Here is a 26,358-nt window from a genome sequence, read left to right as displayed (position 1 = left end):
GCAGGGTTACCGCACTGAAAAGCACTGCTTCTCCGAATCCCCCTCTCCAGCTGTGGGGCCTGGCTCCCCAGGACCCGCTGCCCCTCCTCTGCGCGGGGGGCAGGTGCCTGGGGCCTTGGGCACCTTACCCACCACATGCATGGGCGGTACTCTCAGGCTTCCTGGGACCGGGGGGAGGGACGTTGTCCAGGGCCTGCCCATGTCCCGTGATCCCAGCATGGGGGGCGCGGAGGTGAGGTCCTACCTGGCTGTCTGCTTCCTAGGGAAAATGGAGGCAATTGGAAGGGGACCACACCCCAGCACCTGCACCCACAGATGTCTCCTCCCTAAGAATATCTCTCCTCCCCAGGGCAGAGCCAAGCACCCAGACCCTGGCCCACAAAGGCAGAAATGCCCTTAAGAAGGTACCCACCCACCTGCACTACATTCAACCCTCAAGCATGCCCATGAATAGCTCGTCCACTGGATTTACCCAAAAACCTTTTATTTACAAAAGTGAAAGTCTCACCGTGTGCAACAGCTCTCACTTGACCAAGACGGTGCATCTGAGCAAGGAGCACACCACTCCAAGGGTAAACTGAGGCAGCCATTCCTCAGCCACGTTTGCTACACTGGCTGCTGCTAGCCAGGGGAAAACAATTCCCTGCCTGTCGGGCCACGGGTCAGCCAGACCGTCCACCGTGAGACACTCAGGAGCTGCTCAGAAGAAGCCAGGTTCGGTCTGCGGGTGATCGGACCCAGCGAACCACATGATTTTGCCAATCTGGGCCAACAGGGCTGGGCCCGACCTTTCCCCTCAGGCCTGAGTCCCCCTGCTCTCTCCCCATGGAAAAAAGGTGGCTTTTTCCTAATCCCAACTACCGCCAATCTGTCTCCCCTACAGAAGTGGAAACCCATGAGGCAGGAATGAGCCGGAAGCTTTCCACAGCCTGGGAGTGAGTTCAAGAGGCCAGCTGGGCACAACAGACCCAGAGCTGTCCTCCAAAGAAACAGACAGGGGCCTACGAAGAGCAAGAACCCAGGTCCCAGGATCCAGGCCAGGGTGGGGCTGAGGCATAGCAGAAGGGTGCCCCACGTGTAGGACATCTGAGGGTGGGGGGTACTCAGCGCCACCCAGCCCAGCCTCACGAGCAGCCAATCTGCCTTCAGGAGAGACGGGGTCCCTGGCACTCCCAAGTCCAGGGGAGCTCCTTCTGGCCAGCTGAGGCCACAGACCCACCAGGGGCCCCGCCTGGTCCCGAGCAGCCCCCAGTGAAGCCTCAGAGCCCAGCCGGAGCGGACACAGTGGGGAGGGGCAGCTCCAGGGCCGGAGTCTCTGCGACCTGGGCCGGGCTGGGCTTTCGGTGTTCCAGCTGCTCCAGTTTCTCCCCGAGCTGAGAGTAAAGTTCCTTCACCGCTTCTCCACTCTGTGGGGAAAGTGTGTGGCTTTGGGGCAGGCCCCGGGGCTACTCGGAGCAGACTTCGAGGTCACTCAGGACACGTCCATGCAGGGGACACGCACACAAGGCAGGACCGGGCTGGCACGGGCGAGGGCTGGGGCACCCACCTGGCCAGTGGGCTCCAGGGCCTTGCGCAGGGCCTCCAGCTTGGACGGCGCCACCCGGTGGTGCAGGTGGATGAGGAGCCGCAGCGCGTGTCGCTGCACGCTCTCCTTCCTGGAAGAGGCCCAGCAGCACTGCGGTGACAGAGCCGCCCCCTCCCTGCCCAGCTGTGCCGCACGCCCCGCCCCTGGCCCCCCAGTCAGGGCAGCGCGGACACAGGCGGAAGGCGGGCACCTGGGCGAGGCTGTGAGGAGGAAGCCGTCAAAGAGGCTCCTGCAGAAGTCCTCCAGGGCGAACTCGTCGGCCAGCAGCGCCAGGTTCCCCATGAGCAGGTGCAGGAAGATGTCACCAAACGCCAGGTCGCCAAAGGTCTCCACTGCAAACACAGAAGGGGTCAGCCCCGCCTGCCCTGCCATCCCCGCCCCTGGACCGGCGGGCAGTGGGGAGGCCGCAGAAGCAGCAAGGTCGCCTGAGGACGGGGGGCCCGGTTTTCCTGCAAGCCAGAATCAGGGGCCTGCACAGGCGAGGTGGACAGGGCAGGCGGGCGGCCAGGGGCCCAGACCTAGGGAGTGAAGCAGGGCTACAGTGCAAGGACTGGGCTGGAGAGGGCACAAGAGCCCATCATCAGTGGCCGTGGCCCATGGCCAAGGGACTCTGTATTAAGAGGACTCCAGGAGAAAGACAAACCCCGAACAGACCAGAAACCAGAGAAGAAACCCAGACAAGTGCCACAGCACAGCCCGTGAGTTTGACCAGACTGCTATCTGCACGGTTCCGGAAGAAAGACAACAAAAGAAAATGACTTCATGCTTCAAAGCCACGGACTCCAAAACTTCAAAATTGACTACCAAGAAAGCTCGCTGATAAACAGAGACAGGAACGCCTGTGCGCACAGCCAACAGGGTCAGACCCCCCAGCTGGAGGACAGCAGGCCACAGGGGGACACACACGCGGACACAAGGGCCGTAACACTCGAGCAACGCCGCCAGGGTGCTCTGTGATGAGGGAGCCAGCCGACGCCAGCAGAGCCATCAGACGCAGACGGGGTGTGCTCCCGCCGCACATCGGAGCGGAAAGGACACGGGCAGGCCCACAGTCACAACAGGGGACACTGTCCGCAAAGTTCCAAAATCCCACAGAACCCCACAGACTGTGCGAAACCTGAGAGGTAACATTGGAAGTGAGACACTTGTTCTAACCCTGATTTGAGCAAACTACCCACAGAAGAATGTCACAAGGCAATTAGAGAACCATGGCACTGCCAGCACCTGGCCCCACATGTGACCATGGCCGCATCGTGGTTTCTGACAGCACCCGTCTTTTGTAGAGACACCTGCTAGGTCCCTCACGGCCCCTACGCTGCGAGTCTGGATTTATGTCCAGACCGTCCCCGCGGGCCCCTAGGCAGGCAGCGGATAGGCGCCGGGCTTCGCCATGCTGTGCTCTTTACTTGTGATTTCATCAACAATCCCCACAATAAAAAGCTAAAAATTAGGGACGCCTGTGGCGCACTCGGTAGTGTCTGCCTTCAGCTCCGGTCATGGTCCTGGGGTCCTGGGATTGAATCCCGCATGGGGCTCCTTGCTCAGCAGGGAGCCTGCTTCTCTCTCTGCCTGCCGCTTCCCCCTCACTCTCTCCGACAAATAAATAAAATCTTTAAAAAAAAAAAAAAGCTAAAAAATAAACAGAAAGGACTTTTTAAATTGGCATCCATTCTTACTAGCACCCACTAATGACAGAGAGGAACCAGCGTACTCTTCCTAAACACAAGAAAAGGCCTGCATCCCCGCCCCCTGGGCAGCAGCGCTTGGCCGGGAGACGCGGGTGCTCCTGATGCAGGCAGGACACCCCTGCGTCTCGCCGACACCGTTAGACAAGAGAAAGAAACAAAACTACTAAAATGAATAGAAATGATTGGACAAATGCAAATTATTTGCAACTGCACTCCTGGAAGTTACCAGAAACATACTCAAAAGTTCCAGCCTCTGTGGCCAGGAGGAGGATGGCCCCAAGATGTGTCCCCGTCCTTACCTAGGAGCTGGTGAACATGCTACCTCACGCGGCAGAAGCCCCAGGATGGACCCAACATCACCCCAGGGCCCCGAGTCAGAGAGACAGCAGGGTGAGAGCAGCTGGGAGGGTGAACTGCAAGATGCAGCCAGGAGCCAGGGTGTGGGCGGCCTCTACGCACTGGAGACAAGGAGCCGATTCTCCCTGGAGCCTCCAGAAGGAGCCAGCCCCGCCCACACCTCGACTGTAGCCCCAGGAGATTCACTTCACCCTTCCCCTTCCAGAGCGGTAAGAAAGTAAGTCCATATTGTTCACTTACATGGAGGCAGGATATAAATTCAGACCCGCAAACAGAACGGGAAACGTAACGCACCACCTCAGACCTGTCCGTGACCCAGAAACGCGCTTGGCAAGGGACGTGCGGCATCTCTATGAAGCAGCCTCAACACCCCAGATGAGCCTGGGGCCGGCAGAGGAAGGCCAGGTGTCCCCAGACACCCTTCTCTCTGGCTCGGCCTGCAGCTGACTCTGGAAGGGGTCCACTCAGGCCCCGCCCTCTTCTTCCTACCAGGAAGCAACCCGGCCCCGCCCCAAGTAGCGGACACTGCCGGGGGTGGGCTCTCTCCATGGTCGCAGGACTGGAGGGGCTCCCCCCGCCTCGCCAGGTAGGATAAAAGTAAGACAGCTCTTGCACCAGAGTGGAAAGGATCCTTCCACAAGCGGTGACCACGGCAAAGGGCGGGCTCCACTCGCTCCGGTACGAAGACAACTTCCAGAAGACCAAGCCTGACAGGGAGCCCAGCTAGCCCCTGGGAGGCGGGGCCGGGCGCACACTCACCGAGACCCGGCAGCAGGCGCAGGAGCGCGTTCTTGTTCCTCTGCTTGGTGATGTGCAGCACGTAGTACAGCCCCACCTCACAGGCCATGCGCTGCTCCTGCAGGAACCTGCACCAGCAAGGACGGGCCACCCCTGAGCCGCATGCGCTGCACAGCCTTCCGAGGGGAGCCGGCGGGCGGGGGGTGAGGCTCCCCCACCCATGCCCCTGGAGCCCATACTTGGTGAAACTCTCTGGAAGCGTGTTTGGGTACGTGACTGGGGCTTTCTCCTCGGCTGGGAGCTTCTGATCCACGTTGAAGGTATGGTCGTCCACCACGAAGGACATGAGCATGGGCAGGAACCTGGTGATGAGCTCCACCTCCTAGGCCAGGAGAAAACCCAGAACTGGTCCCGCACAGCCCCGCCCTTGTCCTGCACCGTACCCCACCCCTCGCCCACCCACCTCACGTCGATCTTTCCTGGACGTCACTCTAAAGGCCTGGCCCTCCTTCCCACCTCCCGAGACCCCACCTTGCTGATCTTCCTCGGCCCCACAGACCCTATCGAGAAAGCTGCGGACACAACCCCACCCCAGTCCCATTACCATCTTGGGCTCCTTGAAGACCTGGCTGTCAATCATGTCCCACGCCCCCTGGCCTAAGGCCAGCAGCCTGAGCAGCAGCAGGAGATCAGGGCTGTCCTGCGGGAAAGGGAAGGCCTCAGCACATGCTCACGTGGCCCTCCCTCCCCCCCCCCCCCCCCCCCCCCGGTCGAAATCACTCATGGCCACAGGGTCCTAGTGGCACAGCCAGAACCACCAGCTTTGCCCACAGGCTCCACACGCCCACCAGCCATCAGGAGTATGTGCTCTCACAAGGGCCAGCACGGACCTGGCCACCAGCAGTCCATACCCACACGTCTACCCAGAAGGCGGCGTGCGGCCGGCCCAGTGCACTCACCCTGGGCAGTGTCTCCTGGCCGACCAGCTCCTGCAGGTGCCTGACGGTGCTCAGTGACAGTGTGTTGATGGCAAAGGGGTCACACAGGATCATGGACAGATCCCTGTGAGGGTGAGCACACCGCGCTAATGTGGCATGGGCGCAGGCTGGGCTGCCTTGGCCACTGCCCTGGGGAGATGCCCCCCCCCGCCCCCGAGCAAGCCTGCCTACCTCCTCTGGATTTCTTCCCAAAACAACTTTGCCGTTCATAACTTATCTTTAGCTTACTCAAAACACTGACGAGTCAAAAAAGTTTTTTAAAAAACTAAGCTCCCATTTAGGTTCTGAAAAACCTGACCCTGATTTTGTAAGCACATCCAGGATCCCAGAGACAGTCACAGAGAGAAGGCGGGGCTGGAGCCAGATCCCACCCGCACAGTGGGCTCCTGGGATGGGGCTGACCACCCACCCCTCTGTTGCAGGCAGGCCCTGATGACTGCAGACAGCAGAGTCCTAGACCAGGGCTCCCCCGAAACTCTGAGGCCCAGGCCCCAGCAGCTGAGCCCCTCAGCCGTGAGCATGAGTACCAGGCACATCTAAAGCACACTGGGGAGAAACTACAGACACAGCCTGCTTGTCCGGAAACCTGCGGATAGGACCCTCGGCGCCGGGGAGCACCTCACAAGGCTGACCCTTACCCCAGGACTTGCTCCTGCCCCTTCTTCACTCCGTCCAGAAACCCCTGCAGCTCCCGGGCCCTCTTGCTGTCCACAAACCGCTCTCGAATGCAGGCGTCCAGGCACCAGGTAAACTGCAGGGAGGAAGCACGGTCAGGACGCGACCAGAGACCACGGCCTCTAGACATCACTCGTGCTCACTGCTGAGGCGCGGCCGGTACCCAAGCCTCACGTAAGCAGCAGGACTCGCTGCCTCCCACGGTCCAGGCCCGGTACAGTGCAAAGGCAGACAGGCCCGAGGTCCCACGTCCCCAGCAGGCCAAGCAGTGCATGGAGGAGACAGTATTTGTGCTCTGTTCTCAAGGGGCCTCCCTGGCAGCCCCCTTTGTGCACTACAGCCCCCCCCAGGAGGTGACACTATGTCAGGGTGCACAGCATCCATGCAGGGGACAAGGACGATACACAACCCCCCTCCCCCCCGGAGCACAGTACACAAGCGGCCCCCAAGGACTCTGGAGCAGAGGAGGGCCACTGGCCCGGGACATCCCACATGCAGCCAGAGCAAGCATCCAGGAGCGGCCACGGGGCCTGTCCCAGCTGGAGCAGAGGAAGACACAGAGCAGGCACACCAGGGAGATGCAGGGCAGCTGGCTCTGACTCAGGTGCCCGGCAGAGGCCCCCGCCCGAGCCTGGTCGGCAGAAGTGGCACAGGGGCTGGCACACAGCGGCTGCTGGGGGGGCAGGCGTGGACGGGGGGGGGCGGTGAGGCCACCACCTTGTGGCAGGGGTCCACAGAGCAGATGTCCCCGACGTCCAGCTCGTGCAGGGACATGAGCAGCTCGGCCCGCAGGGTACAGTAGTGCACGTTGCGGGTCCGCAGGAAGAGGGTCCGCAGGAACTGCAGCACCATGTCGTACAGCTTCACGTTCTTGCCCACCATCTGCGTCAGCTTCTGCACCACCTGTGGGGGGCCCCGCGCGGCAGCGTCACCAACAGCCCCTGTCCTGACACCCGACAGTCTCCTCTCTCACAAGACGCTAGCTCTGCGGCAAGAGGTGGCAGTTCTGGTGTTTAAGGAGCTGAAGCCCACATCAGCTTCTCTGAAAGGCCGTCGACCTGTGACCCCAGACCCCTCAGAGCTGCCCAGTCTGCTGGCACAGGGAGACTCAGGCCCAAGTGAGGGACACTGGCCACAGGGCCCAGGGAAGCCCAGCCTGGGCCTCCTGGCTCCCTGCATTGTCCCAAACCTCGAGGCCCTGTGGCCACCCCGAACCACATCCAGCACCAGTCCCCATTCCTTGGCAGGGACCACCCACTTCTGCAACCCACACCCCACGCGGAAGGCTCCTGTGCGCCACCGCAGCCCACGGGAGGGAGGGCTGCTCGCCGCTCGCTGACCGTGAACAGGAGCTAAGCCTCTGGCTCTAACGCTGTGAAGAACACACAGGAAAACCTGGGGTAACAGACGTCACAGCACCCCAACGGCCACTGCACAGTGAGTGCAGAGACAAGCAGGGGTGTCAGGGGCCCTGGCAAGGACTCTCCGGCAGGCTTCAGGGACCCCGAAGCGCACAGCAGACCTGGAGCCCCACCCGGCGGGCACCTCTGGTACAGACGAGAGCAGCCGCGTGCCTGCCCTGACCACAGCCCAGGCCTGGCCTTCCAGCGAACAAGAGGTGGCGAGACAAGCTGCTGGCAGGCAAGCCAGGTGGGCACAGAGCCGTGGCCCCAGTGGCTGAGCCACACCCTGAGGACCATAGGCAAGACCCTCTCCCCTTGCAATGGGTGCCAGCCACACAGCAGGAAGGACCCAGGCCCCCTGGGGGGACACTGACAGCCCAGGAGAAATGTGAACAAGAGGCAAGAGACCACAGGCAGGAAGTAGTACTGCAACCACTGGGCAGATTGTGGGAAAAACATTACGTCGGATCCCACTTCACGCCAGCACACACCCCTCAGCAAGAAAGCTAAGAATCAACAAAACACCTGGCACCACTCGACCAGGGTCCAGTGGCTCGCCACCATCACCTCCCTCTTCTGTTCAGCCATCATGCTGGAGCAGCTCAGGCGACTTCAGTGACCCCCAAGTCACTGAGAAGAGCCAAAGTCTCCATGGCGGCCTCCAGCCCTCCCGAGCTCACCCCCCAATCTACTCACCCACTTGCTCTCGGCTCCAGCCGCGTCAGCCTCCTCCTCATCCCAGTCAGCCTGCTCCCCTTCAGAGCCTGTGCTCACTCCCCAACCCTGCCTCGCCTTGCTCTGTGGCCTCGTGTCTCTGCAGCCCTCGGCCACCCCTTGAGCTCTGGGTGACCAGCGTGTGACGTTTACTCTGTAGTGTCTGCCCCCCTACAGACTGTGAGTGCCCCAGGCAAACACCCTGACCTCTGGTCAGTGAAGGGTACAGGCACCTGTGGTAGGCAGTCAGGACTCAAGAAACGTTTGTCAAAGTAGCGAACGAATCAGACAGAGAAACAGAAGACAGGCGGGGCACCTGGGTGGCTCAGACGGTGAAGCGTCTGCCTTAGGCTCAGGTCATGATCTCGGTCGGGGTCCCAGGATAGAGCCCCACATCGGGCCCCCTGCTCAGCGGGGAGCCTGCTTCTCCCTTTCCCTCTGCCTCTCTCCATTGCTCATGCTCTCTCTCTCTCTGTGCTCTAATAAAAAAAAAATAATAATAATCTTTAAAAAAAAAAGAAAAAAAAGAAACAGAAGAAGGGGGCCTGCCTGGCTCAGTCAGTAGAGTGTGTGACTCTTGATCTTGGGGTTTTGAGTTTGAGCCTCACGTTGACTGTAGAGATTACTTAAAAATAAAATCTTAAAAACAAAACAATTTCCCAGAGCCAACAGAAGAAACGATGAACTTCACCGGAAAGGCTGCCACGTCACCAAGTGCCAAGCACATAGCAGCAAAGAGACCCGCACTAGGCACAGCATCACAAAGCCCCCTGGCCGGCCACACATACAAGCCCACGCCTCCCAGGAACTAAAGCATGCACGGTGCTGGGCAAGGGGGTGGTCAGGGCGCCCCCTGCCTCACCTCGCCCTGGCGCCTCGTCTTCGGGGAAGGACTGAAGAAGTTGTGCAGGACGGAGAGCTCTGTGCTGAAAAGCGCACTCTCCTTCTCCAGGATGTACTGCTTCAGCAGCGGGGAAACTTCGTCCCCGAACAGGGCCTGGTTGTCCTGCCAGATCTGCCGCTTCACCTCCACGGCACAGGCCCGGTACAGCTCCTTGTCAGCCATCACCAGCTTCAGCTTCTTCTCTGGAACCTACGCGACCACATAGGCCACGCCCTCAAAATAGGTCAGGAGGCCTCAGTCCCCCAGTAGAGACCACCGCAAGCCCAGCCCCACCGGCAGGGGCACCTGTGAGAGGACTCGGGGCCGGAAGATGCAGGCAGCCACGCTGAATACAAACGGCTCTTGCCAAGCCGCCACGGGTCCCACAACCCAACCACACGCGGAGCTTCGGTCTCTGCCCGGCTTGGAGAACGTGGCCCTCGTTTGGGCCGGCAGCTCAGGAAACCTCCCCAGTGTGAAGCTGCCAGCCTGAGCCAGGGTTCGCTTCGCCTCCCCACTGAGGGCGCCGTGCAGAGCGCGCCCTGAGCGCGCTGGCCTGGGGTTCTTACCTTGGGCAAATGTTTCATGACGCACATCACCACGGGCTGCAGGGACGGCATCTTCACCAGAGAAAAGCTCTTTTCCAGGAGGTCTTCCAGTTTCTTGTACCTGCAAAGTCGCACTTTCTGGGGGCAGCTGCCTACTGGTCCCAGCAGCTGACAGATCAGGGGACCCGTCCACGGGCGGGCGCCCCTCTTGGAGCAGGGGCGTGTGGCCATGGGCTCAGTTCCACGGCTCAGAGAAGCGCTGCGCATCTCACCGGCCCACCTACCTCTCCTCGGCCTTCCCCTCTGAGGCGATGGCCGACACGCGCTCCAGCAGCTTGTCCCGGAGCTCGTCGAACACCGACTGGTGGAACTCCAGCCGCGGCGTCCCGTGCAGGTCCAAGAAGGGCAAGGCGGACTGCAGGGAGGGCAGCAGCACGCCATTCTCTGTCTGAGGAAACAGAGGGCCCCGTGCGCGGGGGTCGGTTTCGCTTCCTGCGCGGGGGGCGACCACAGAAACCTCCATTGCAGCCACGCCTGGCCGGCACCCTGCGTGCCCGGTGCACAACGAGGCAGGTGCAAGGATGCTCCCGGCAGCCCGGGCCACGGCCCGGCCAGAGTCCGTCTGCGGGGCGCTGGCTCGGGGCACCCGGTCCCTCCATCCGGGGAACAGAGGCAGCCGCCCGCAGGAACAACTGTGCCCCCGCTCCCCACCGGGCCCCACCTGGAACTGCTCGATGGCCTTGAGCGGCTCCGTGCAGTTGGTCAGCGTCTCCTTCAGGTCCTCGCCATTGGCCACGCCCAGGTCCTGCAGCCCCGCGAACATGGCCGAGGCCGCGGCCCCCGCCCGGCTCGACACCCCATCCCCGCCGCGCTCCCCCGGCGCCGCCGCAGGCCCCCCCGAAGTCCGCTCGCTCGGGCCTCGGGGGCCGCCCGAGCTCCGCTCCCCGGCACCCTCCAGCTCGGCCAGGTCCCGCCCGCAGCGCCGCTCCGCCCGGACCGCAGCCGCCCACTTCCGTCCTGCAAGGCGGGGTCCGCCCGCCAAACGGTCCCCCGGAAACGCCGCCGCCGCGCAGAGGTTCCTGGGAGCGGGGCCCGGCCGAGCGGACGCGAGCGCGAGCTGTGCCCCGACGTCGGCGGGCTGTGGACGCGCACCCGGCCCCGCTGAGCCGCGACCCGCCCCCGGGGCTCCGACCCGACCCCGTGGCGTGCGCTGCGCTTGACCTTATCCTCCGGATAAGGTTCTTCTGGGGGCACGGCGGGGTGCTGCGGGGCATCTGGGGCTGGGGGAACGGGGGAAGGGTGCTGCCGGCGGGGTCAGCCTGCTTTCTGGATTTAGGAACTGATATTTTGACCAAGTATACTTTATTTTTAATAATCATGAGAAATCCCGTGGCTGACCTCCCAGCTGCCTTTTGACGCTGAGAGTATTTTTGCTTCAAGAAAAGCAGCAGTCCGCCCTAGCTGCTGCCTGCCCCGGGGCCCCACCTGGGGCACGGCCTGCTCTCTCCCTGGAACCGGACTCCCTCCTTGTCAAACAGAGACGGGAATGAAGCTCACAGCCTAAGGTCGTTGCGAAGACTGAACTCTGAGTGTGCTTCCAGGGGCGCCTGGGTGGCTCAGTCGGTTAGGCGTCTACCTTCCGCTCAGGGGGCGTCCTGGGATCAAGCCCCGCGTGGGGCTCCCTGCTCCGTGGGGAGCCTGCTTCTCCCTCTCCCTCTGCCTGCCACTCCCCCTGCTTGTGCTCTCTGTCAAATAAATAAGTGTGCTTCCAGAGGAGCCTAGCAGAGACCGGGGGGACAAAGTGGGATCGTGACCGAGGACCGGTACCCTCACTCTGCTCACCATGAGCATCTAACCCCAAGCTAACCCGCGGTGGTAGGCCCTCGGGCTGACTTGTCCATCCTGACATGCTGCGAATTCAAGGTTCCGGTTTCATGGTGTCCCCTGTCCTGTGCAGTGCAAGAAGCTCATACAAAGTCAGTGGGCACTGCCTGGTGTGCACCCTCCATGGGCTCCTCACTGCTAAGTGTGCAAGCCCCTGGACCCAGCATTCACCCTCTGCAGCCTTTCATCTCACCAGCTCACCTCCTTCCATCCAAACAGCCCTGTATCCTCCCAAGTTTGGCCACAACAAACACCACACCCTCTTCCTTTTTGTGTGCCTTTGCTTCCGAGGTTTATCCTGCTAGAGATTCCCTTCCTACAGCCTAGCAAACTCTTGCTCATCTTTAAAAGTCACTTCTGCCACTGCCTTCTCCAGGAAGCCCTCCCTCCCCAGCTGGAGGGCATTGCTCCATTCTTCCTGCTGGTCCCACTCCTGACTTTGAGCTCTAGGGGTTGCTAGTGGTGCAGCTGTGAGCAGAGCTCCTGCTTTCCACCCCCTTCCCCGTGAGCCAAGCTCCCAAGGCCAGAGCTTCTACAGCTCTGTCTCTGTTGCCTGCTGGCTGAGCTCGTCAGCCCAGGACCTAAGGATGGCCATCTGCCATGCCACTGCTCTGATTCCCAGGGGTGCTGGGGCTCAACCCCCCAATGGTTGAGCCCTAAAGGACGTCCCAGGTGCACTGCACTTAGACTCCCTGGGCTTTGGTCTCCCTGCAGAATGGAATGATGTCCATACCATAGCCACAGCTGTTGCAGTGCATTTTTGAAGGGGTCAAGCTCTGGCCCAGGACATGGAGGCCCACGGACCTCTGGAGGAGCTGGTACAGTGACAGGTGCCACCACCAGCTGCAGGAGGCCCTTGGAGGGAGGCAATCTTGGCAACAACCCCTGGGTAGAAAGGCAGGCTGCTGCGGTGGGGAGGGACAGTGAAGGAGGCCCAGGAAGTCTGTTGGTTGTGGCATGGCCTGCACAGCCCTGGGCAAGTTCATAAGCCAAAGACCATAGGGTCTGTGGGCAAGAGCTGAAGAAGTGGGGCCAGGCCCTGACCAACTGGTCCTCTGGGCCCTCCCTGGTCACTGGGCAGGCTGGCCCTGGAGTAGACTGGCCCTCGAGGAGACCTCAAGATGGCAGCTGACCCTCGGGTAGACTGGCAGCTTGACCAGTCCCCTGGGTAGCACAGCTAGGTGGGGGTGTCCTGTATTGCCCACGGGGCTCCCTCCCATCCTGTCCCCAGCCAGGAAGTCCCAGGCTGCCACCCCACTCACCCTAGAGAAGAGGGCACCAAAGGGGAAGCAGAGGGAGACCCCTGGCCAAGGAAAGCCAAACGTGACAGGTCTGCAGCAGGCCGCAGCAGGCCGCATCTATGGGACAGCTCACCAGTCAGGTACACAACAGAGTTGGGAAGAACCAACAGCATCTCTGTATGGGAGGGGGTGGGCAGGTGGGCTTCAGGCTGGGCCCTCCTCAATGTCCACAGCTCACAGAGGGGTTGGCCGGCCAGGAAGGTGGATAAGAGGCACCCAGAGAGTCAAAAGGCCGAGTTGGAGGCCCTTAGTTCCACCGGAAGGACTGGGAAGGCCCCCAGGGAGACCAGGGTTCCATGGATAACCGGTGGCCGGCTGTGCCGAGGACGCTCTACAGGGTGCAGAAGGGTCCCGTGTCATGGCGCTTGGGTCTTCGGACACCCTGGATCACCACTCCAGGCGCAGAGGGGAAACGCGAGTTATAGCAATCCTCCACGTAGTAGGCAGCTGGGCCAGGACTGCGGGCTGCAGGGAAAAGGTGGGAGCCCCACCTAGGCTACAGCGCCAGCTGCCGCATAGCTCCCAGCTCCCCACAGGCTGAGTCCCCACCCCTGCCCCCCGCCTGGCCTGCTCTCTCAGAGGTCTCCTTACAGGAGCTGACCCAGGAGGCGAACGCAGGTGAGCGGCTCATGGAGAAGGCGGGCGGGCGGCGGCTCTGCAGGCGGCACCCAGGAAAGATGTTGTAGGTGTTGGGGCTGGGGAGCTTCTCGCCCCCCGGGGCCTGCGGAGGGGCCTGAAGCTGGGGCTGGGTACGGTAACCCGCACCCCCGGCCCGCGGCAGCCACGGGCGGGCCGGGGGCTCAACTGTCTTGGAGGCGGGGCGGCGGGCCCCAAAGCTGAAGGCCGGGAAGGCAGGCCGGCTGAGGGGCCGATAGTCCGCGGGCGATGGCCACTACGGGAAAAAAGGCTGCTGCAGGCCCCTCCCGCCCCCACAGGCCCCGCCCCTCCCTGGCCCCTCCTTCAGCCCGCCTCCCGCAGGCCCCGCCCCTCGCGGGTCTTTCCTCCAGCCCGCCCCCATAGGCCCCGCCCCTTCCTGGCCCCTCCTCCAGCCCGCCTCCCGCAGGTCCCGCCCCTCTCGGGTCTTTTCTCTAGCCCACCCCCACACCAGCCCCTCCCCGGGCCCCTCCTCCAGCCCGCCTCCCGCAAGCCCAGCCCCTCTCGGGTCTTTCCTCCAGCCCTCCCTCACAGGCCCCGCCCCTCCCCGGCCCCCTCCTCCAGCCCGCACCCGCAGGACTTGCCGGGCGGGCCCTCCACCTTGCGCTCTTGGTTAAAGTCGGCTTTCTGCGTGAAGGGGTTCTCGCTTTGGAACCACAAGGTCCGCCACGCCCTGCGGCCTCCGCCCTCTGCAGTAGCAACGGCGTGGTTGGGGAAGGAGGGAAGGCTGGTGGCCGGAGCCCCACTCCCAGGGCAGGGGGCGGGCGGCGGGGCGCAGGGAGGGGGCACGCACCGTGGGTGGGGAGCCTGCGGCCGATGCTGAAGTGGGGATGTGGGGAGGACTCGCGCACTGAAGCATCCGGCGCCGGGTACTTGGCAGGGCCGGGGGTCTGCAGATCGGTCACGATGGGTGGGCGTCGTTCCAGCCCTGGCGGGAAGCAAGCTCTGGGTCTGGGGACTCAGCAAGTGCCCCCCACTCCTGCCCGCCTGCCCAAACCAGACTGAGGTATGGGGTAGCCAGGACCCTTACTCACACAGCTCCCTCAGGTTCTGGGTGCAGATAGGGGGGTGCTGTTGTTGGAGGGGGCCCGTTTGCACACTGAGGCCAGCCTGGAACTCCTGCACTCCTGGGGGCCACATCTCCCAGGCGGTCCCCGGCTGGGGGCCCCACAAGAACACACTAGCCTTGGGGCTACAAGGGAGAGGAGGGAGCGCTGTCCACACAGCCCAATGGCCACCCCATCTGGACTGCTCCCCAGCGCACCCAGCTCCCTGAGAAGTTACCGGGCTGGCACAAGTGGCCTCTGCCTCAGGGAGCCATGGGTCCAGGGTTGGCCTCCACTGATGTAAAAATTCGCCAGGAATTTCACAGCTTTCTGGTCAAAATTCATTGTCAAAGTGTCTGGCTCCCTTCCCCTGGGACACCTCAGAGCTCTGTGACCTCATTAGCCAGCCATGGACACCCCCTGCCTCAGTTGCCAGGGACTCCCTGGGGAAGGAGCATTGTCCAGCCCTGGAGGGGCTGCTACAGTGGGCCCCTCAGAGGGACCCTCCCCTGGCCAGCCAGGTGGGTCATTCTGACATCAGCCTCGGCCAGGAGGACCCCTAGCCTGCCCCAGTGACCTCTGGCTTGGCCTCCTTTCCTCTCTTCTCTCCTTCCTTATCCCAATCCCTCTCCTGTCCTAGAATCTGGGGTCCCTTGGACGTCCAGGGTCCACTTTAGCAGGGCTTCTGGGAGGACTGGGGCCTCTGCACAGGGATGAGAAGAGCGGCTGCTAAGGGCTGCCCTGCCCGGCTGTGCAGGGTCATCCAGAATGAGGAGGGGAGGGGGGAGGGGTCCAGGGAAACTCCCTGGAGGAGGAGCTCCTGCTGCAAACCCAGCCCTCGCAAAAGCAAAGCAATGGAAGCTGGGTCCAGGTGGACCATGCTGACCATAGAGACAGTCTGGGGATTGGAGCTGCCTGGTAGCCCAGGCAGGGCTGAGGTATAGGGGCCTGTCTTCTGCTTACTTGCACAGAAGCTGTAAGGTGTCACAGATGAATGGGGCTGCCCAGGCTGAAGTGTGAAGGAATAATAAGCCCAAATGAGTGAGAGCCCTCTCGGGCACCAGGGTCCTTGCTGTGCCCTTTGCAACTGACCAGCCTGCCAGCCCTAGCCCTGGTCTTGACCAAATCCATGCAAGCAGGACCGAGTCAAAAACAGCTCATCCTCCAGGCCTACCCCACCCCAACCAAGTCTCTTTCTCTCCAGGTCTCTCCCATCCAGCACTGACCCTACCTGGCCTCAGGAGGCACTCCGGATGGATGGACAGAGGGACAGATGGAAACCTGCTTCAGGAAATACATGTTTCATTAGGGTGAGGGGCTCACGGCCTGTGCCCCCCCCCCCCGCCGCCGCTGTTCCCTGGTGTTCTGCAGGCGTAGCTCTCGTAACAAAGCCCCCGTCACTGGACATCTGAGATAGCCCCGATTTCTCCCTGTACCAAATATTACCATGATGGCTGGCATCACACAGATGTCCTCAGCTAGATGTCGTTTCCTTCGGACAGGTTCCTGTGAGCAGGAGCGGCCCGTCCAAGTAGGTGATGTCCAGTGAGGACCTGAAATGCATCCCCCAGCTGCTTTCCGGACAGCGCCCGTGGCCTGCTGCAGCGAGTGCCAGCCACCTCCATGAGCAGCACTGGCGTGAGGTTCCACCTTGTGTCTATCTGTTCCCTGACTGTGGGTTCTGTTCTTAAGACGTTCACGTTACATTTTCCTACCACGGTGTTATTTTTTCTTGTTTTTGTGAAGTTTTCACACTGACAGCGTATCTCTCCCCAACACTTGTTGCAATCCTTTTTTCCCCGCTTGTAGTCTGCCTTTTAGTATTTTTGGTGTTTTTTGACGTGTACTAGAATCTGCTCATCTTTTCCTTTGTTTTTATAGGTAGAACGTCATTCCTATACAAACACATAAAGTCAGGTATTGTTTGAAATGGAAAACAGTGCCCAGTTCCAGGGGAAAGTCTCTCCAGGACAGAGTCCCAACAACCCTGCAGCTCAAACAGCTCCCCGATGAGGCCTCTCAGGATGCCCGCAGAGGTGGGAAAGCGACTTTTCAGTTGGTTTCTGGCCTCCTGGAGGCAGCAAGGGTCCAGGCCCAATCCCACCCAACCCTTCCCAGCAGGGCCAACATGGCTGTCCCACTGCTCTGAGCTCTGAGGTCCTCAGGCTGATACTCCTAGCCTGTTGTCTGTCTGGGCCTAGGAGTTCCACCTGTAAAACGGGAGCACTCACAGGGTTAAGGAAGGGTCCCGGACCAGGTAGGGCCCAACAATGGCAGGCCCCTTCACAATGGTTTCCAGGCAACAGGGACTCCTGAGGGAGGGGAGTCAGATAGCTGGAAGGGGCTGGAGCCATCAAAGGCACTGTTGAGGCAAGATGACAGCTACTCAGAAACACAACCTCTTCACGCCAGAACCTCACTATATCCCTGGGTAAGTGCTGGAGCCCTGGAGGAGGCTGAGGTCTGCGGAGGAGGGGGAGTGGGGCTGGGGCCTGAGGGCTCAAGGCCACCTGTGAAGAGAATACCAGAGCTGGGGAGTAGGGGTGAGGCCTGAGGCAGGAGTGCTCAGGCAAGCCTGCTGAGGCCTCACCCCTACCCTCCCTGCTCGCTCTGTGCTGAGAGCCCCACCAGATGGCCAACATGCCTGTGAAGAGCAGGACACTGGGGACAGCCCAACGGCTGGCCTGGCCGAGGCTGGCTAAGTAAGCCCCGGATGCCCCCTAGAGCGCCGCGTGTCTTAAAGAGGTAGTCTCCAGAGGAGGCGGACTGGCAGGGACGCCAGGCTGCCTTGCTAGGCTCCTCTCATGTAAAAACTAAAACAAAAGCGAGCCCTCTGTGGAGTATATGTGCACACCTACGTGCATACACACAGATCCCTGGGAAGGAAGGAAGGCCGGAAGGAGTCAGGCCCAACTTCTCACAGTGGTTCTAAGGGAAATGCCGGGCCATGCGACACAGAGAAGGGCTCTTACCCTTGGTGCCCTAGCCCTGCTTATCTCTCAGACTAGCAATTCTGCATTCACTCTGGCAGGTTTTTTTTTGAAAGAAAACAATTCGCACTGCTTGGGTGATAACACTGGCCCCAGTGCTACCCCGTTTGGGGTACAGTGAGGCCTACAATACTTTCCCTTGTATCTCTAAACAACACTCAGCTCAGCCATCACCTCCTACCAGCAGCCTTCCTACCTGCCTCTCAAGTCCTGGCCTCATGGGTGGCAAAAGTCCTGCAACGCACCCCCCCCCCCCCCCGTGGGACCACCTTGTGTAGATTGCGCTGTGCCTCGGTCCAGGCCTGGACCCGGTCACCATCCCTGTGAATGCTTCACGGGGGCAGAGCTCCCCGTTCCCTCATCCTTAAGCTCCTGGTCTGAGGATGGCTGGGTGGAGGGCAGATGGCAACCTGATGGTGAGGAGGCAGCACATCCCACCTGCGGGCCAGGCCTGTTCTTAGTGCTTGGCCTGTGCCAGCCATTCAAGCCTCAAGAGCCTCAGGAGGAAGGTGCGCCTGGGATTCCCATGCCGTAGGTGAGCTCAAGGACCTTTGCCTGCGGCCGGCAAGCTGGCTCCACAGCCTGCACGAGGGGCCCCGCCTCCTCCTCCTCTTCCCTCTGCAGCTATGCGGGATTCTATCCGCAGCTGCGCTACCAGGTGGGGAACACCTATGGGCGCACCACAGCACAGCTGCTCACAGACCCCAGCGTGCAGAAGAGCCCCTGCTCCGTGCTGTCCCCCATATCCAAGCCCAAGTTCATCGAGGACTTCAGCAAGTCCAAGCCACCCTTGATCCCCTGCCGTGACCTGACTGAGCCCTACATCCCCCACTACACTGGTGAGCCGCCCGCCCACCAGCCTTGCCTGCCCCAGGCTCCCCCTCCTGCCTGTTGTCACTCATACCCTCCCTGTCCGCACAGGTCTGAAGCCCTACAAGAACTTTGAGATCCTGGGCCGGCTCCCATCCCAGGAGGTGGATGCCCAGAAGGGGCCGCCAGGGATAGAGAACGTATCCAGGCAGGTCCTGCTGCCTGCGGGCTTCATGCCCTACCCCCCGTACCCTCCGTGCCCACCAGGCAGGAAGGGGGACTCCAGAGACTTTGGACACCCAGGCCTGCGGCTGGCATATGGGGAGGAGGGCTGGAAGAGCACCACCCCTGTCCACGAGGCCCCTGGGCAGGACCAGGTAACTGGGAGAGGTGCTGGGACCAAGCCTCACCCCAGCCAGACCCAGGTGGGGGCTGAAGCAGTGACTTGCTCTCCTTCCATCTCAGCTGTACCACTGCAGGAGGGATGAATACCCACCCCCAGCTCACCAGCAGGAGACACTGGATGTGGGCAGGTTCCACAGGCTACCTCAGCTGGACCACCCCAACCTGATCCAACGCAAAGCCATCTCAGGTGGGTGCCCAGGGCGTGGGTATGAGAACACTCACCCCCCCCTCCCCACGCACACTCCAAGGTTCCAGGGGCCCAGGCAGGATGAGAGAGCAAGTGAAGAGAACTGCCCATGGATCTGTCCACAGCCCTGCCCCTGCCCTGAGAACTGTTTCCTAGAGCTTAGCTTCTCCCAAGTTGGGAAACTCCTGTCCACCCACAGCCGCCTGGCCCCAGCAGGTAGCTGACAACGTTTAGGGAAAGGAAAGAGCCTGAACAGACTTCCCTGACACACCTGGGAGCAGGTGGGTATGCCCAGGGGAAGGTGGACAGGGCCTGGGGCAGGACCCTGACCACTTCCTCCCCTAGGCTATGCTGGCTTTGTCCCTCGGTTTGCCTGGGTAATGGGGGTGAATTACCGCGATGGTGTCACACAGGCTATGGATGAGTTCGACAAGAACCAGGTACGAGGACGACACCCCTGGGCCTGTTCCCAAATGCCCAGCATGGCCTGCACAGTGGCATCCACACCTCTGGGCAGGCAGGATCATGGGCAAGGCTCAGCTGGCTTCCCTGGAGGGGGCTGTGAAGGGCAGCCTTGGTGCCACCTGGCCTGAGGAGGCTGCTCCCCCTCTGCACCCGCCTCGTTCTCCTGACCGGCCTAGGTTCCCTGCTCCGAAGCACTGTGGGGACGAGTAAGACCAAGAGAACCCTGAGCATTAGCTACTTGTCAGAATAGCAGCCCAGCCCCCACCATGACCTACTGCTTACTGGTTATGAGCTGGGGAAGACAGCACATGTCAGCACCTGCCTGTTTCTCCAGTTCCTGTTCAGAAATCCCATCTGTGCCCTGGGTAAGAGGCTGCCCAAGACACACTGGCCTAGCAACACCATCTACAGAAGCCAGGGCCTGATACCTTTCTACATGGGGTTCATACCATGTAAGTACACAGTGGGTCCCTCACCTACTTCCTAGACAAGATCGCAGTGACCAGGCCACTCTAGGGAGGAACTGGGTGACTGGGGTGCCCTCTGCCCATGCTGTACCACTGGCACAGGGCCAGTTATATGGCCCCAGGTTTCCCGCTCATCTTCTCTTCCCCAGTATAGAAGGGGCTCACCCCTCCTCGAACTCAAAAAGCCACAGACACAAGGCCAGCTGCTTCCAGACCATACTGGCCCTCCAGAGGTTCACTGTGGACAGGCCAGGCCAGGCAGGAGGCAGGTGCCCAGGGCAGCCCCGAGCCTGTGCTGACCCCTACGGGGGTGTGTGGCAAGGCCAGGGGCTCAGCTGCAGCACTGCCCCTTGCAGCCATGCAGGACAACTATGCGCTGACGTTTGGCAACAGTACCCGCAAGGCCTATCAGAAGGAACTGGAGAGGCGACACCAGACACTATGAAAATGCTTTAATGGTGGCGTCTGTACAGCATGTGACGTCAAGACAGGAAGGAGAGCAAGTGCACACAGAGAACAGGTTGTGAGTGAATAAAGAGTTCACACAGCTTCCACGCGCTTTACCAGGTAACAGCTCTAGGCCACCTCCTCCTCGGCCTCCTCCTCGAACTCTCCCTCCTCCTCGGCCGTGGCGTCCTGGTACTGCTGGTACTCGGACACCAGGTCGTTCATGTTGCTCTCGGCCTCGGTGAACTCCATCTCGTCCATGCCCTCGCCCGTGTACCAGTGCAGGAAGGCCTTGCGCCGGAACATGGCGGTGAACTGCTCCGAGATGCGCTTGAACAGCTCCTGGATGGCCGTGCTGTTGCCGATGAAGGTGGCAGACATTTTTAGCCCCCGGGGTGGGATGTCACACACAGCCGTCTTCACGTTGTTGGGGATCCATTCCACGAAGTAGCTGCTGTTCTTGTTCTGCACGTTCAGCATCTGCTCGTCCACCTCCTTCATGGACATGCGGCCCCTGAATACTGCAGCCACAGTCAGGTAGCGGCCATGGCGGGGGTCACAGGCAGCCATCATGTTCTTAGCATCAAACATCTGCTGGGTGAGCTCAGGCACTGTCAGGGCCCGGTACTGCTGGCTGCCTCGGCTGGTCAGTGGGGCAAAGCCAGGCATGAAGAAGTGCAGGCGGGGGAAGGGGACCATGTTCACGGCCAGCTTGCGCAGGTCAGCATTGAGCTGGCCAGGAAAGCGCAGGCAGGTGGTGACCCCACTCATGGTGGCTGACACCAGGTGGTTGAGGTCCCCATAGGTAGGTGTGGTCAGTTTTAGGGTTCTGAAGCAGATATCATAGAGGGCCTCATTATCAATGCAATAGGTTTCATCTGTGTTTTCTACGAGCTGGTGGACTGAAAGGGTGGCATTGTAGGGCTCCACCACCGTGTCCGACACTTTGGGCGAGGGCACCACACTGAATGTGTTCATGATCCTGTCTGGGTACTCCTCCCGGATCTTGCTGATGAGGAGGGTACCCATCCCAGACCCAGTCCCCCCACCCAGGGAGTGGGTCAGCTGGAAGCCCTGCAGGCAGTCACAGCTTTCAGCTTCCTTTCTCACAACATCCAACACCGAGTCGACCAGCTCTGCGCCTTCTGTGTAGTGCCCCTTGGCCCAGTTGTTCCCAGCACCACTCTGACCTGGAAGAGGGCAGCCAGTCACTCTTTGCTGGGCATGTGGTCTCCACTGGTCACCCGTGCCAAAAAGCCCAAATAACACAGTGGACACACAGAGCTCAGCCTGCAGGTAGAGCAAATGGACCCCCAAACTGATAAAGCAATGACCTACCCGTTTAAAAATTAAATTAGAGCTCCGGCCAAGATGGCTTAACAGGCCATCCCCTCCCACAGGCAGCCCCTGCCAATTCTCAAGGACAGATGAGCTGCAAACACAGCTTCCACTGCCTCCAACTCAATGTCTGTAGCAGAGAGATTACATCTGCCGGCTCCTTCCCTGCGGGTGGACAGCTGGGCCTTCCTCCCAAAGCCGCTTTAGAAGGAGACTGAGAGACTCCAGGGAAAGGAGGTGTGCAGGGGTGGGAGCTTCAGCCCGGGGGGGGGGGGGGGGGGGGAGACGGATCAAGACCTCAGCTCTGCGGTGCTGACGGCAGTGACCTTGGGCACCCTTTGACCTTTGAGCCGTCCTGGTTATCAGGACGCCACCCAGCCCCCACCCCGCGGCTCACCGAAAACGAAGTTGTCCGGCCTGAAGATTTGCCCGAAGGGCCCCGAGCGCACGGAGTCCATGGTGCCCGGCTCCAGGTCCACGAGCACAGCGCGGGGCACGTACTTGCCACCTGGGGCGGGTGGAGGGAGGGGGGGAAGAGGCCGTCAGCGAGGGGAAGGCCGCGGGAAAGCAGGAAGGAGTTGGGGAAGGGGCGTGGTGTCTCACCGGTGGCCTCGTTGTAGTACACGTTGATCCGCTCCAGCTGCAGGTCGCTGTCGCCATGGTAAGTGCCGGTAGGATCGATGCCATGCTCGTCGCTGATCACCTCCCAGAACTGCGAGGGACGCAGGCGGGCCGGGCCCGGGCTGAGTCACGCCGGCGGTGCCCGGCCCCGGCCCCGCCCCGGATGGGCGCGGCCCTCCCCTCCCCCCACGCCGCCGCCTCTGTCGCTGCCGCCGCCGCCGCCAGGTCAGGTTCGTCCCCGGGGGCCCGCGCCGCAGCCCCGGCTCCGACCCCGTGCCGGGCCGCAATGCGGGTGGCCGCCCGCTGCCGCCATCTTTTCTGCCGCCCGCCCATCCGCCCGGGTCACCCGCGCCGGGCGCCAGGCGCCCCACTGCCCACCTTGGCGCCGATCTGGTTGCCGCACTGGCCGGCCTGCAGGTGCACGATCTCCCTCATGGCGGCGGCGGCGGCGGCGGCGGCGCTGGCGGAAGGACGGACGCAAGACCGGAGGAACAGGCGCGCAGAGTGCTACAACCGACGCTCCGCCAGCGCTTATATATCCGCCGCGCCCGCCCCCGCCAGCCTCCTATTGGGCTGCCAGAACGAGGCTGGCCAGCGTCCTGATTTGATTGGCTGTCTTTCCCGTCAATCCGGCCGCCTAACGCCCACCTTCCCAACGCCGTTCGCTCTTTATTGGTCCGCCTCGGCCTCCGCTCCCCCTATCAAAACCCCCTCCCTCGCGCTGCAGTGCTCCGTCCATTGGCTGGTTCAAATGATTGATTTGCCCCCTCATTGGCTGGCCCCGGAGAGCACGCCGACCGAGGGCCGGCGTCCTGGTAACCGCCGCAGTGCCGCGGGGACGCGCGCGGGCGGGGCGGGCCTCCCGGGGAGGGTCTCCCGGCCGGGCCGAGGGGCGGGGGTTGCGCAGCCCGGGGGTCGGCGCCCCGGGAAATGCAGGTGGGGCGGCGGCGCGGAGCTGTGCCCTCGCGGCCCGGGCGCGCACGCGAGCGGGAGACTCTGCAGCCCCGGGGGGCGAGCGCGCGGGCCCGGCCCGCCGAGCGCCTTCTCCGGGGCGGCTGCCGGGGACCTGGGGGTACGAAACGCGGGGTCTCGGCGCGGAGGAGGGGGCGGCCTGCTGCCCTCCCCGGTCCGCACGCCCGCCCCCGGTGGCGGTCAGGTGAGGGAGCACGTGGGGCCGCTGCCCCCGGGGCCCGGGGAGGGGCGGGGAGGGCGGGGGCCGGCCGGGCTGCCGCGCACTTGTTGTGGAGACGGCGCTGGCCCCGCGCCGGTCGCCTGGTGCCTCGGCCCCAGGAACGCGCAGAGCTGCGTGGAGACGCGGGCGGGCTTCCGACCCCGACCTGCGGGCTCCCTGCCCCCGCTACCGCAGCCATACCTGCGCTGGCAGACGCTTTGGCTTTTCCCTAATGTTCGGAGGGGGAAAGTCTATGAACGAAAAGCAGTTAAGTGACCTGTGGTCGCACCTTCAATCCATCGCTTTAAAAATCGCACTTGCGGTGTGTGTTGTTAACATTTTCAAACGACTCGGTCACGCCCTTGGGTCTCCCTCGAACGGTGTCCCTTGCTGGTCCCAGGAGCCTCTCGAGATTGCAGTTTTCTCCGTGAGCTTTTTACCCCACGGGTGTTGGGGGCAATACGTGGTTCTGTTTTTCCCTAAAAGGAAAGCACTCTCTTCAGATAGTACCGTACCACACTCAGTACTACGGTGTTACGGCACACACGCGGCCCTAAAACGTATAGTGGGATGCGACGTCCGACCCCGAATCTGTGGATGAAATTGTTGGGACAAGCAGCGGCTGGCGTAGAGATTATTAGCATGCCCATCCCTGGGAGAGTGGTCTGCCGCTGCGCTGCTCCCGGACCCGCAGTCCTGGCCTGGAGGGTGAGTCAGCACGGCAGAGTGCCAGTGTTTCGGGCAGGGCCGTAGGGAGCCGGCCCCCTCCCCCGCATACCTGTGCAGGAAGGTGGGCCTCGCTGCTGTGGCCCGCAGGTCTTCCAGGCTCAGCGTGTGCACGGGCATCCTTGGTTTCCTCACTGTGCCCTGCAAAGTTAGCTTAGCCGCCCAAGCGGCAGCCGGCAAGGCCCAGGCTCTGCGGCAGTCATAAATGCACGAATCAATCCGGTGAGAAAGCGAGAAGCTCGGATGTTTCCCCCAGTGAGTCAATGAGGTGTTTGTCAAAGCCGCCTCTGCTCATCCCCTACCCCCAGCTCCGTGGCCTGAGATTCCCACTTTCTGCCCGGGTGTGAGCCCCAGAACTATGAGACACCAGGTTGTCCACTTTGACCCTCCCATGGCCTCAGGGAGATGGACACTGAGAACAAGACCATGGACGTCTCCCTGTGGCTCTCAGGGGTGAGCCCAAGGAGCACAGTGGCTGCTGCCGTACAGGGCTGGTTGGGGGAGGCCCTACAGAACCCCACCCTGAACCAAGGGTGTTCCTGCCACACTGTGGAGAGGTGGGCCTGCATGGGGCAGGAGGCCAGCCCCAGTAGCCTGGGCCCAGTAGGAGTCTGTGGCCAGGAGGGATGCAGGGCAGAAAGGGCCAGACATGCAGGGAAGCCTGGGCAGGGGCTGTGGGAGTGCTGGGCGCCGGGCCCTCCCACCCCAGCCTGCAGCTGTTGGCGGCATCCACAAATGAAGGCTCTGTTTACTCGTGGCCATGGTCCCAGCGGGAGGGTGCGTTACCGCCAGGCAGGGGCAGCAGGCAGACAGTCGTTCACGGCCTCAAAGGACCCGCAGTCGGCCTTTGTGGGCGGCCTCACCCGCCCCGGAAGGAGGGGTGCATGGAGTACTTTCTTCCCCTCTCTCTGTGTCCCCACTGTAGGGAGGGAAAGCACCGCACCTGTCCCCCCAGGGAGCTATCCAGGCCCAGCCCCACCTCAGAGAACTTTCATCAGAAGGAGCGTGAGGCTGATGTCCACCCCTAGGAGCATCCTGAGGTCATAGAAGTCAGTTTGGTGGGGGCAAGCTGGGGTGTATGAGCCGGCCCCGGGGTCGTGCTCCCATGAGCCGCAGACAGGCAGCTACCACCCTTGGTGGGCAGCGAACCCCAGGCCTAGGAGGCCTGGAAGCTTGTTTGGGGGGACAGGGAACATGAAGAGGGAGGGCACTGAGAGGAGCAGGGAGACGGGGGGGGGGGGGGCGGCTGAAGGGACTGAGGGCAGGACCAGGGGCAAGCATTGGCCCCAGAGTGCCCCAGGCCTCCTCTCCCCTCACTGGGTCTGGTGGGTGAAACTGGAGGACTGGGGAGGAGGCAGCATTCCCTGGATAAGGAGGTTACTGCCCATAGCAGCATACTGAGAACTGGGGCGAGCCAAACCCCTGCCCAGGTCCCCTCCACCTCTGGTCTGTGGGTGTGTGCCCCTCAGCGCATAAGGTCTGGGCAGCACACTGAATCCTACTGAAGAAGCTTTCTTTTCTCCTCATGGTATTTTGGGGGAGGCGTGTTGTGGGAAGCCCTGGGCTGGAAGGGGGCAGTTCCCTTACCCGCTGGCAGGCAGACATGACTTACCGCCATGGGGAGAGGCAGGGGGTGGGCAGGAGTCCCCATGGGGGGACGCACCCTCCCTCACCTGACCTTCGTCCGCCTCACGGCTGAGGGGTTTGGGGTGGCATGGTGGCATGGGCTCCAGGTGCGGGCAGCTCTAGGGGTGGCCGGCAGGACCCACTTCCTGGTGGGTCTTGCTGGGGTGGGGGGCGCTGAGTACCTGTTCTGCTGGCCCATGGCAGCCGTATGCCTGTGTCTCACCTGGACACTGCCCTGCGCCCTGCCCATTGGGGGGAGGGTGGTCAGTACAGGGGGGGGCCCTGGGGCCTCCAGGTCCTCACTCCTCCCCTCCGCATTCCCTGGGCATCTGTGGGACCCGTGAGGCCGGTCCCTGGAGGGGCTGCCAGCACCACCTGGCTCAGTAGAGTGCATCCTCTGCAGGTGGTGGGGCGTGGGAGCCGGTGGCTCCTCCCTCCTTCACCCAGGGTGAAGGGTCCCAGCCACGTCCAGCCACAGATTCTTTCTGAAGGATATCTCCACGCTCCAGGCTGGCCGCCACTTGGCGCCTTCTGTCCCCAGGGACTCAGGAGAGAAACAGAGTTACAGCCTGGAACTCCGGGGTTAGCTGTGTGCCCGCGCGCACTCGGGCTTCAGTCTGTCCTGAGTGTT

The 26,358-nt window shown here is 62.1% G+C and overlaps 4 protein-coding genes across 4 annotated transcripts; 1 reads left to right on the top strand and 3 right to left on the bottom strand.

Annotated features, from left to right (window-relative positions):
• Positions 1 to 467: 467 nt before the first annotated feature.
• On the bottom strand, positions 468 to 10,566 carry NELFB (negative elongation factor complex member B). Its single transcript, XM_026489839.4, has 13 exons — positions 10,311 to 10,566; positions 9,874 to 10,037; positions 9,611 to 9,710; positions 9,021 to 9,251; positions 6,759 to 6,944; positions 6,005 to 6,117; positions 5,328 to 5,430; positions 4,973 to 5,068; positions 4,608 to 4,750; positions 4,390 to 4,496; positions 1,776 to 1,917; positions 1,547 to 1,655; positions 468 to 1,406 (listed from the first exon to the last, which is right to left on the bottom strand). The coding sequence occupies exons 1-13, from the start codon at positions 10,410 to 10,412 to the stop codon at positions 1,260 to 1,262; spliced, it is 1,743 nt and encodes a 580-aa protein (XP_026345624.1). The 5' UTR covers positions 10,413 to 10,566; the 3' UTR covers positions 468 to 1,259.
• A 368-nt stretch (positions 10,567 to 10,934) lies between these two features.
• Positions 10,935 to 14,819, bottom strand: STPG3 (sperm-tail PG-rich repeat containing 3). Its single transcript, XM_026489904.3, has 6 exons — positions 14,713 to 14,819; positions 14,463 to 14,620; positions 14,222 to 14,356; positions 14,029 to 14,117; positions 13,366 to 13,666; positions 10,935 to 13,239 (listed from the first exon to the last, which is right to left on the bottom strand). The coding sequence occupies exons 1-6, from the start codon at positions 14,817 to 14,819 to the stop codon at positions 13,106 to 13,108; spliced, it is 924 nt and encodes a 307-aa protein (XP_026345689.1). The 3' UTR covers positions 10,935 to 13,105.
• Positions 14,820 to 16,708: 1,889 nt separating this feature from the next.
• CIMIP2A (ciliary microtubule inner protein 2A) lies at positions 16,709 to 20,243 on the top strand. The gene is made up of 7 exons (XM_044380560.3): positions 16,709 to 16,905; positions 18,089 to 18,303; positions 18,386 to 18,651; positions 18,740 to 18,866; positions 19,212 to 19,306; positions 19,666 to 19,783; positions 20,155 to 20,243. The coding sequence occupies exons 1-7, from the start codon at positions 16,850 to 16,852 to the stop codon at positions 20,241 to 20,243; spliced, it is 966 nt and encodes a 321-aa protein (XP_044236495.1). The 5' UTR covers positions 16,709 to 16,849.
• Positions 20,236 to 22,741, bottom strand: TUBB4B (tubulin beta 4B class IVb). The gene is made up of 4 exons (XM_026489903.4): positions 22,583 to 22,741; positions 22,187 to 22,295; positions 21,981 to 22,091; positions 20,236 to 21,435 (listed from the first exon to the last, which is right to left on the bottom strand). The coding sequence occupies exons 1-4, from the start codon at positions 22,637 to 22,639 to the stop codon at positions 20,375 to 20,377; spliced, it is 1,338 nt and encodes a 445-aa protein (XP_026345688.1). The 5' UTR covers positions 22,640 to 22,741; the 3' UTR covers positions 20,236 to 20,374.
• Between the last annotated feature and the right edge of the window lie 3,617 nt (positions 22,742 to 26,358).

Source organism: Ursus arctos, unplaced genomic scaffold (assembly GCF_023065955.2).
Source record: "Ursus arctos isolate Adak ecotype North America unplaced genomic scaffold, UrsArc2.0 scaffold_18, whole genome shotgun sequence".
In the NCBI taxonomy this organism is placed as follows: domain Eukaryota; kingdom Metazoa; phylum Chordata; class Mammalia; order Carnivora; family Ursidae; genus Ursus; species Ursus arctos.
The sequence above is the reverse complement of the archived record's forward strand: the minus strand, read 5'-3'. Positions and strand labels throughout refer to the sequence as shown.